The following is a 10,421-nucleotide window of genomic DNA, read 5'->3' on the forward strand; positions in this document are numbered from 1 at the left end:
TCTGCAGGTGACACTAATGGGCCACTTGAATAGCTCATATGATTAATGTAATAGCGCTCCACTGTGCCACGCATTGGTGATTAAATTACAGTATACTTCAGCTTTGCAAGAGGAGATTTGCTGGTTTGCTTGATATTTGTTGGTTTATTTCTCAATATCAGTGAAAGAAGAGACATGTAACTATTTTTAGTTTTAGTCAATAAATAAATAAAATTATTTAGATGATTATGTTGCTTTATGTCATACCCAGGCTTCCATGGAGTTATTACTGAGCCCCAGGGCTGCTGTTCCCTGGTTCTCCTGGCAGCATCGCTGCATCATTCACTGTCTGCTAACAAGGAAGCAACCTCAGCTGGCATTAAGGTACCTCCACTGGACCAGACCCACAATAGAGAGCGCTGAAGATGCTAAGCTCTGTGCAGATGTACTACTTCAGAACAGGTAGAATTTGGTACACTTGTGACTTACTGGTCATATTTTTGATCATGTGATATCATCAAGCCACATTTGACTCATTGTCTTGTTGTTTGTTGTTGGCTCTGGTCTCCAGGTGTGTCTCTGAAGCCTGGGCTCTGCTGAAGAGAGGCCACACAGAAAGCAATGACATGGTCATGTACTTCCTCAAGGCTTGTCATGGAGTTGGTCTGTGTACAGAGGCTTTAAAGTACATCCCTCCAGGATACAGGAATGTGAGTAAATGTCTTGTAATATAACAAATATATGGGCTAAAGATATTCAGCTCTGAAATATTGCTTGTTTCTCTCTAAAATTCTTTATCAGGGTAAAGAAGACAATGTCATTTTTATTGAGACTGCAGGATCACAATTTCCACTGAAGAAGACAGGTAAAGCATATTAAATGAATGGAATATTAAATGGTATCACAACATATTTAACCGTGGGATTTTATACGACCACTCAACAGGAAGGCCACCCTGCCCCCTGTCTGCCGAACTGTATCAGGCTCTTACAGTGAACACAGTGTCCCCAGAGGAACTGGTCCAACTGGTCATAAAGGCTGCGATGGAAGTGAGAAAGCCACATCCTATGATAAGGTACTCATGGTGTAGATGGTATGCTGATAGTAAAAGATGGATTATACTGAAATGCATGTGGTGCCCAGGTGATGTCAGCTGAACGTTTCACATGTTCTTTATTCCAGCGAGGTGGTGTGGCCAGAGCACGCAGAGGGAAAATCGAACATTAGAGGGATGCTTCTGTCAACCGAGGCTCTGCGTCATCTCACGCCCAGCCCCTCCCCAGTTGAGGTGGCAGAAGAAACAGAGCAGACAGCACATACAGATGAGCCAGAAACAGAACAGTCGATTCAAAATGTATACATTTTCATTGTCCTTGCTGAACAACTATTGATTTTTACAACACATTATTTTGAAATAATGCCCTTTCTGCATGTTGTAATCCCTGCAGCAATCAGAGTCTCCAGAGCACATTTCTTCTTCTGAGGATCTGAGCTCTGTGTCCATGTCCTCCTTCACCTCAGCCTCCTCCTTGCCTTTGTTGAGACTGGACCGTCCATATGTCTATGAAAGTACCTTGACTTTGCAGAGGATCTCATCTCTGCTCAATGATGAAGAGAACCAAAACAGGGAAGAGGAAGAAGAAGAAGACGACAGCAGAACCCCTTCATCAACTGACCACTTGCCAGATTGCCCTGAGCAGACAGTGACACTAGATGGCGCCACAGACTCCATTTTCCCCAGCAACTGGAACAAAGACGCTTTGGCCAAGCTGGTGCTTTCCACAGCAGGTAAGCTTTGTGTTGCATTTTATTTGCACACCATTCACATTGAGAGGCAAAATAAAAAGAAACTTCAACTCTTCTAGAGAGAGAAGATGATTTTAAGACAGACGTTTTCACAGGGGAGGACTTTCTCAGTGTTGATGCAGTTTCAGGACCTTCCACGGATGAAACACTTCTTGTAAATAAGAGGTCAGAAGTTTTATCTTGCATTATATTTGTTATGCACTTAACACTGCCAAGTGGAAAAAAATTGAGTGACACATGGTTCCTATAGTGTCAGAATGAATCTCACCACTTTTGTCTAAAGCTCTGAGGACAGCCAATCAGTGCCCGATCTCTGTGAGCCCCAGGTGGAGAAGCAGAGTGTCGTCTTACGTGACAATGGTGTGTAGGTGCATGCAGCTGGAGTGACAAAATCATCAGGCTGAATTGTGGTGTACTGGATGTTCACATGATTGCATGAACTTTTATCTGCAGAGAAAATGGTCTGCTCTAAAGGACTGTCTGAGGAAGTTATGGCTCGTGGTCACTCAGATGTCACTGATCGGTGGACCTCTGCAGTGTCACTCAACCAAGAGGACCAATCAGATTGTACCCCATATGAGATTTTCACTCTTAGTGAGGCACGCACCTTTGACCTTTTCTTTGGAGAGGAACTTCATCAGGTATGCAGTATCTCTCTTTGATTAAACTGTCCATACTATAGGTTGATAATCATAGTACCTTTATGTGTTTTCTTTGTATATGCCAAAGAAAACATATGAGTATTACCGACAAGAGGATGAAACTAGATGCTCCCATCAAGGCTTCCCTTCTGCCATGTCTGAAACCACTCAGGACCTGCTGACTGACCCCCACCACAGCCTTCAGTCTGAAGATCCTGTAGCCAGCAGCTCAAGGGCTTCAGCAGGTACGAGCCAGTGGGACTCACTCTTCCCTGCTCTGTGCAGTTCTATCTGCCCCACACAGCTTCAGCAGATCTCTGGTAGCTTTGGGACCCCCAGTCCAACCTGCAACATCACATCCACCTCTGCTCTCTGTGGCACCACCAGTGAGAACTCCCCTAAAGCCCAATTAAAGACAAATGAACCCTGTATTCAGAGCACCTCAGCCTAGCTCAGTAGTTCCAAAATGGACAGCTGGTGGAAACAGTACCAGGAAAACTGCAGAACTACTGTTGACCTTCTGCATGCTTTAGAGCCCAGAACAAATATTTCCATCAATGTTCAGTCTTTATTTGTCTTTGAAAATTGCAGTTCCATACATATAAAGCAATATATACAACCATATGGTGAACAGTGATCACTTTAGATAATGAAATGTGTGCTACATTTAGAGCTCATATTGCATTGCAAGTGGTCAATAGCAATATGTTCATTGAAAGCCCATTTTTTGTCATTTCTAGCAATAGTCTAAGGCTGAGATTGTGTGTGTGTGTGTGTGTGTGTGTGTGTGTGTATAGCCAAACATAACTTCATGTCAGAGGTGCTGCTGTCCACTGCAGGGTGCACAGCAGAGGTGCATGTACCAAAGGCAGGGGGTCTTGGAGTCCTGTGAGGAAGTGAAGTGTCAGAGATTGGGTCCTTTAACCTTGCTGCAGCATTCAGTCATCCATAAAACAACCCCCTCCCCCCTCCTCTTTTCTGTGAGGAGTGTACAGTCTACTACTGCAAGCAGACCTCCCTCCATCTGCTGGGCTGTTCTGATCAGCGCTGTGCCTCAGGGACCTATAGCCTATTGCCCCATGCTGATGCCCCAACCTTGTCACTGGGACAAGGGTTAAAGGAAGGAAGGAACAATGGAGAAATGTTGCTTAAAATTCATATTATTGTGTCAGACATCTGTTTCCCATAGTGGCTCATTATAACTAATGAAATATCAGTTGAAAGAAATTCTGGGAATGTTCCTTATCTATTGTTTTGTTTGTTCGTTCACAGATAATAAGAGGCCTTCTGTTATACTGAACCAACCGTATCCCTACAGTCTGGTCAACTTTAAGGATTTCACTGCAAAGCAAAAAGGAGACAACATAGATGGCAAACAGGTATTCATCATTAGCAGATAAAAGCCAGTCTGATCAGTAGGGGTCACTATTGTTCCAGTTAAGAAGCTTGACAGCATCTCTGTTATGGATGATCTCATTTCTGGTCTCTGGGGATTTTGCCTCATCACAACCCAGCAGGTGCCCTCTTTACTACCCTTCATCCCTCTTTCTCCTGTCCTCCAGCATAAACACCACTGCTTTTAAGATCTCCGCCTACAATGATGTCATTTTCCAAACACGAAGGCAGTGTTTCAGGAGATATGAATCACTCATATTGTACCTTGAGATACAGAATCAAATGTTCAAGAAAAACCACAAAATGTAGCTGTTATTTATTTGTTGAAACACTGACGTACTCACCTTTTTATATTGCATAATTTCACTGCTCTTCTTGTGCATCGACCTGAGCATTACACTACTAAGCACTGTAATCTGACAGCGAGGATATGAGCAGGTAATTGTTTTACTGAGGTTTCATTGGATAATTGTTTAAATGGGATGCGGTCAGCTAATTATTTTGTTCGGAACTGGGGACCATATGGAGCTTGGCAGGTGAAACATAATTAGGCCATGTTAATTTATGATGATTATACCTTGGACCTGAGTAGCCTATACTCTGCAAACATTGTGTGTCTATCACAGCAAGTCTATTTTGGTTGTACAGCACATGCATTACATTCATTAACTTGTGGTCTCTGTGTGAATGTCTGCTTCCAGGGGGGTTGTTTTGAAAGAAGTGCTGTTAGCGTTATCTAATTGCTCATCCAGGCCAGAAACGATCCTGCGTAGGATTGGCTTAATAGAGAGATATTAATACATAATGTGTGGAAATGAATGGCTGATCAATTTATCTAATGCCAGAATGGCCAAAGATAAGAAAATCAGGATATTAAACATAGCAATTAGTGCAAGCTGTAAATTTTGATCTCGTCCCATATGACCTTTTGCATGACTGTTTATGATGGTTATCGTGACACAGTTAGAAATGAGATATTCAACATGTTGAAAACAACGTCATCGATCACATGGTAGAAGCTCACAAAGAGATCATGCCTGCTTAAAAAGATATCGCAAACAAAGTGTTATTGACTTTGCTGTCTTTATGAAAATGACAATATTTGCAGAGAGCAGAGAGGTGGGGAGTTGCAGCGTTCAGTGATGTTGTGTGTTGAAACGTTCAAGATTCAAGGGGAGACGAATGGCCTCTATTAGAGGCATTTAATCAGTGTTCCCAGTCTCCTGTGCCCCCTGGGGAAAGATTAATGGGTACAGGATATTTCATCAGGCCCTCCACATCACTGCCCAGGATATGAGGCTGTAATTGTGTCTGTTTTTGCTGTTGTTTTGTGTTACAGGCAGACAAAGAGGAGCCTGTAGGTTGGAGTAGTTTGGGGAGGGGTTCACAAGGTGCCATAAGAGGTGGGAGATCACGATCAAGGAAAGGGAAACGAGTGAAGAAAGCCTGAAGATTTAGTACACGGATGACACACAGGATGGCTCATGGAGGACTAAACTGAATGAGAAATATATCCTCTAAGTCTTTTAACATGCTGCATCTTTCTTTTGATTCAGAAATACATTTTGAATCTAAATCTGGATTTGATTTATTAACCTCAAGCATTATAGTCAAGGTTTACTCACACCTGGTCATATGACTGGTTTGATGATCACCACATAGACATTTCACCTTGACCCCATCCATCTCATCAGTCACCTGGCCATTATTCTGATGGCTGCTGCCACTGCTGCCTCCATCAGCAGCCTTTCCCACCCAGTGATATTGTCCTGCCACACCCTCTTCCACTGTAACTCCACGTGTCAGAAACACTCACTCAATAATGAATTTTTCAGGAATTATTTATAGATATAAATTATTGATTTTTTTGTATTATTTTTTTTACTATTTCAAAACTCCAGTAAAAATCGCTGATTCTATGTATTTTTCTTATCTGGTCAACATTACAAGGATACATGTTGGGCCTGAATGCATTACATTTAAAATGCGGAGATGGTGTCCTTGAAAATGATTTTGCACTTTGTCACAGTTTTTTTCCCCTCCCTCTTGAAAAAAAAAGGATGTTTGCTTTGCTGCCATTGCATCTCATGAAAAATGGATGACCTCCCAATGCTTTATGCTGCCCATTGCTCCCCATGTTTGCACAGAACCCAGAGACTGCATTTGGGTTAGCATCTCCCTCCCTCCCTTTCTTCCTCCCTCCCTCCGCCCCTTCCTCCTTCGCTGGCTTGTACTGGGGCTGAATAACTTAACACATATTTCAGCTTGACACACTTCTGCTCTGGGTCTCCCCTGGGTGTCCAGTTCACGAGCCCACACGTGCTGTATTATTTAAAACTGTGGTTTGGGGTTCAGTGTATGTGTGGATGTGCGTGTAATCTCCTGTTTGTGTAAGGAGGGATGTTTTATAGAGATTTTAGGCCTTTCTCTATGATCTTTCAGGTGTGGCAGCACCTGTGATACCAGATGATTTCTGAGGTGTTTTTGCTGTTTTGTGCATTGCTTTTTCTGTTAGAAACACGAAGCAAATGTTATTTCACAAGCAGTATAATACACCCGTTATAATGTAACTTAAACTGCAAAATGATTTATTGCAGGAAACAGGAGCCTGGATAATTTATCATACATCCCAAGAAAAAAGACCTGTCTGGGATGAAGAATCCCAGGGAACATAAAACATAAGTAACAATACCTAATGATCCTAAAAAGCAAAAAGCCTTCAATTTCAGGCCCACACAACACATGCACATAAGCATGCACACAATAACTCAAGCTAATCTGAGAGCTGATAACATCATGGAAATCAGAGTGCTGGGCTGCAGCAAAATGACACATAAATCATGTGCAAGGGCGAGGACGCAAAATGCTGCAGTTTGTATCATGGATATGAACAGCCATCTGATCTCTGATCTCTCATCTGAAGCTCTTGGATAAAAACTTGCAAGGGATATTTTCCAGGAAAATGCAAAACAGCTCCTTTTTCCCGTGTAAAATTACTCAATGCTTTCAAACATGAAACACAGGGGGTCTGTCTGTGCAGCTGGAGCTGCATTGCCCACCGGGGGGCACTGTAAGTGCCACTGAGGCTGGGTGGCTAAGGGAGGTTCAAAGACACCTTGGCCAGCTCACCAGATGGGCTCAGTGAAGCATGTCAGATGGCTGTGACAGCTACCTGTCCTTCCTTAAGGACTGTCACCACGTATAAACAAACCATTACTCTAATTTGTGAGTGTGCTGTCTTATGTGTGTGTACAAGGGCATGACTGCATTAAACCCGCTGAAGGAACACAATCAAAGAGTTGCACCTACATTAGCTAACCCTGCCATAAGGAAATGTTTTTCTTCTTTTGTTTGTTTGTTTATCAGGTATTTGCATTCATCTCTTAAACCTTGCAGTCTGACTGTTCAAAAACTCTAGAGGTATCAAAGTGTTGGAAAATATGTCAGGCTGAGTTTTGGGGAAACGGATAAAACATTTACAATATTTACAGTGCAGCCATATAAAAACAAGGAATTTGACTGTTATATATAACAGTCAAACCCTCGTGGAAAACGACATGTTAAGAGGTTAAATGTCAACATTAACAGTTAAACACTAAAGTTCTTGCGAATGGGAGCACCAGCGAACAGTAACACCCTGGTTAGAGATAAGATGGAGAGCACCGAAGGCCATAGCGTGCTCATTAATTTGCATCAGAGCGCGTCGTCGGATGCTGCGCCTCCGCTCGTCGCTGCCTCTACTGCGCAGCCGCAGTTCCTCCAGGACGCAGAGAGCAGAAGAGGGAGACAGAAAAATGGCCCTCGATAATTTAATTTTCGCTCAGTGCATCCTGTATTTTTTAGCTTTCGTATTCGGTTTTATCGCCGTAGTGCCTCTGTCTGAGAACACGGAGGATTTCGGGGGGAAATGCCTGCTCTTCACGCGGGGTATGTGGCAAAATGAGAACATCACTGTATCGAAGCAGCGCTTCATCGTGGAGGAGTGGGGACCCGAGTCCTCCTGCAGCTTCATCACTTTTGTCGGGATAGCGTCCCTCATCCTGTCCGCAGTGCAGGCATGGAGGCTGCTGTTCTTTCTGTGCAAAGGACACGACGAGTGAGTGACATTTCACTTGTGCTAGTTCAACACAGAAATAGCAGCACCAGACAAAGCTCAGCAAGACAGGCTCTGCTTTTACTTCTCAATGTAAATGTGTTATTTTTTCCTGTCTCCCACGCCCTTAGCCTATATACGTGCTATCCTGGCAGAATTATGGCTTGTATGTAATGTACGCTATGATAAAATGCCATACAACATCCACAGAATGAACCCAGAAAAACGATTAGTCACTGTCGTCCTCCATTATAAAGATGGAGGGGATACACTTGTGCAGCCTTTGAAAAATCAAGATCATACTGTGGCTCACATACAGTATTTCCATCACAGAAAACTAAATTACACTGTGTGATAGGCCTGACTGTGTTTTAGTTTAAACGACCTGCACATCCCACAAAGAAATGACTGGGATTTATTTTGAAAGATTCAGGCAGATTGCACAGTTCTTACTCACGTCATTGTCTGTTCTACCTGCCTGCAGCTCCATCTTCAATGCCTTTCTCAACCTGCTGATCAGCTCCCTGGTGGTGTTCACAGTCTTCCTGTCCAGCACAATTGTCAGTGTGGGTTTCAACATGTGGTGTGACTCCATCACAGAGAGTGGGACCATGCCTAGCAGGTGAACTACAACACACAAACTCCGATTTTTTCACACGATTGTCTTTATCCGGTGCAGTGGTCCTCTTAAATACCCGCTTATTCTTGTCTTGTTTTAGTTGTGAGGACCTGCAGGACACTGACCTAGAACTGGGCCTGGACAATTCTGCTTTCTATGACCAGTTTGCTATAGCTCAGGTGAGGGGGTTTTATCATTAATATCATACAGACCATTTAACAAAATCCGTGTTTATGTGTCTTTGTCTTTACTATAATGTCCATTCCTGTAGTTTGGCCTGTGGGCTGCCTGGCTCACCTGGCTTGGGATCGCAGTGATGGCCTTCTTGAAGGTGTACCACAACTACAGACAAGAAGACCTGCTGGACAGCCTGATCCATGAGAAAGACCTGCTGCTCGGCCGCTCCTCACGCCGCGGCTCTGACCTCAAGACCGGCCTGATCTAGAAACCTGAAGACGCACAAACACACACATACTCACACTCAGTACAGTACTCTCTCGCCTGCCATGAGAAACACCAGTGTTTGCCTATGTAGACAATCAAAATGAATTGGCTCTTGCTCCCATTGCCCTCAGATTGAATCAGACAGAAGGTTTTAGCTTTGTTCTCCAAAGATAATTGATCTCCCATCAAAAAAACTCTCCCTATTATTGTTAATCCTGCGGTGTTGAATTTTTCACCCACTGTGTGCATTCCTCTTTAAGACACACAACCATAGGTCAGCGCTGATATTAATACCATTTAATGGAAATATACACCCCGTTTTCCCAACTGAACACAGTATTGATGACTTGGACCAATTGGCCGATAGATCATGTTGTCTTTGTGAATCTTCTGCATGCACCTAATGCATGACAATTTAATAGGGTTGGTGGTTTTTAGATGTAAAGGGATGTTCTTTTCATTTTATACACCAATAAATGTGTTAATTAAGTAGGCTTCTTTCTAGTAGGATGTACACTGCAGACTACTTAAAGAATTTTTTGCATGCTGCAGCAAAGCAAAATGATGTGTGCTTTTGCAGTGTATTCATACTTTTATCAACAGCTACAAACCGTATTTTATAAAAATGACAAATTGTAGTTCAGAACATTCATGTATTGGGCGACCAGTCCAAAATTGCTTTTAGCACTCTGTGAAAGATAAAAAACAAAACAAAACAAACAAAAAAACAAAAAACAAAAACAAATCCTATTATGTGCCATATACATTAGTAACTCAGGCTTTTCCTTCACTTTAGAAGCTACAAACCAATATACTGTATTACTGTGAATAGACACACAAATGTACCTGCATGCATCTCTCTCTCTGACACATACACATCACACACACTCACTTGCTGCCAGAGATTACAGGAAGAAAGCAAATCACCTGAGTGACTTTTATAGGCAATGACAGTTTTATTCAAAACAAGTGAAATCATAAAACGGTAGGAACTAAGAAAACCCTCCATAAAGGCACTTCTTTCAAAGTGACCATAAATGTTTGGACAGCCGTGAATTGCAGCTTCTAAGCTAAATGCGCATACACAGGATTTGAGTTCACTGGGTGTCGCTTTATTGCTAATGACAATTTAGTTTGACAGTACAGAGTGAAGAGTATTTCTTTCTTCCATACAGGCATTATTATTATTAGCCTTATTGCTTTGACATTCAGACGTGAAACCTCCAAAATCCTTTGCTTTTGAGTTCCCTGAAACCTGTTATATAAAGAACAATGTTTTACTCGAAACCTGGAAACTATGTGGTGTGTGTTATTGCTCATAATGAGAGGTCTGTGGGATGTGCGTCACTGTGCCCTTTGATTCTTATAATCCATTTGTGTGGTGGTTTTGCTGTTTGAATTATATTTGATAAAGGAACTCATACAATAATATGCAGTATTGGAT

At 42.5% G+C, this 10,421-nt stretch overlaps 2 protein-coding genes across 2 annotated transcripts; both read left to right on the forward strand.

Annotated features, from left to right (window-relative positions):
* Positions 1-253: 253 nt before the first annotated feature.
* LOC124071918 lies at positions 254-5,650 on the forward strand. The gene is made up of 12 exons (XM_046412977.1): positions 254-441; positions 551-689; positions 781-844; positions 925-1,054; positions 1,162-1,333; positions 1,428-1,767; positions 1,845-1,950; positions 2,069-2,145; positions 2,239-2,426; positions 2,515-2,671; positions 3,699-3,805; positions 5,161-5,650. Exons 1-12 carry the CDS (start codon positions 257-259, stop codon positions 5,269-5,271), a joined length of 1,776 nt encoding a protein of 591 aa, XP_046268933.1. The 5' UTR covers positions 254-256; the 3' UTR covers positions 5,272-5,650.
* Positions 5,651-7,521: 1,871 nt separating this feature from the next.
* On the forward strand, positions 7,522-10,406 carry LOC124072139 (transmembrane protein 179). The gene is made up of 4 exons (XM_046413330.1): positions 7,522-7,917; positions 8,399-8,536; positions 8,634-8,712; positions 8,805-10,406. The coding sequence occupies exons 1-4, from the start codon at positions 7,532-7,534 to the stop codon at positions 8,976-8,978; spliced, it is 777 nt and encodes a 258-aa protein (XP_046269286.1). The 5' UTR covers positions 7,522-7,531; the 3' UTR covers positions 8,979-10,406.
* Positions 10,407-10,421: the final 15 nt, after the last annotated feature.

This window comes from Scatophagus argus, chromosome 15, assembly GCF_020382885.2.
Source record: "Scatophagus argus isolate fScaArg1 chromosome 15, fScaArg1.pri, whole genome shotgun sequence".
Lineage (NCBI taxonomy): Eukaryota > Metazoa > Chordata > Actinopteri > Scatophagidae > Scatophagus > Scatophagus argus.

Excerpts from the sequence above, each read along its gene's own strand:
- LOC124072139 (XM_046413330.1), top strand. The coding sequence starts at position 7,532 with ATGCTGCGCCTCCGCTCGTCGCTGCCTCTACTGCGCAGCCGCAGTTCC. Across the intron at positions 7,918-8,398 it reads CTGTGCAAAGGACACGACGA|CTCCATCTTCAATGCCTTTC; the intron begins GTGAGTGACATT and ends ACCTGCCTGCAG. Across the intron at positions 8,713-8,804 it reads ACCAGTTTGCTATAGCTCAG|TTTGGCCTGTGGGCTGCCTG; the intron begins GTGAGGGGGTTT and ends CCATTCCTGTAG.
- LOC124071918 (XM_046412977.1), top strand. The coding sequence starts at position 257 with ATGGAGTTATTACTGAGCCCCAGGGCTGCTGTTCCCTGGTTCTCCTGG. Across the intron at positions 845-924 it reads ATTTCCACTGAAGAAGACAG|GAAGGCCACCCTGCCCCCTG; the intron begins GTAAAGCATATT and ends ACCACTCAACAG. Across the intron at positions 3,806-5,160 it reads ACAACATAGATGGCAAACAG|GCAGACAAAGAGGAGCCTGT; the intron begins GTATTCATCATT and ends TTTGTGTTACAG.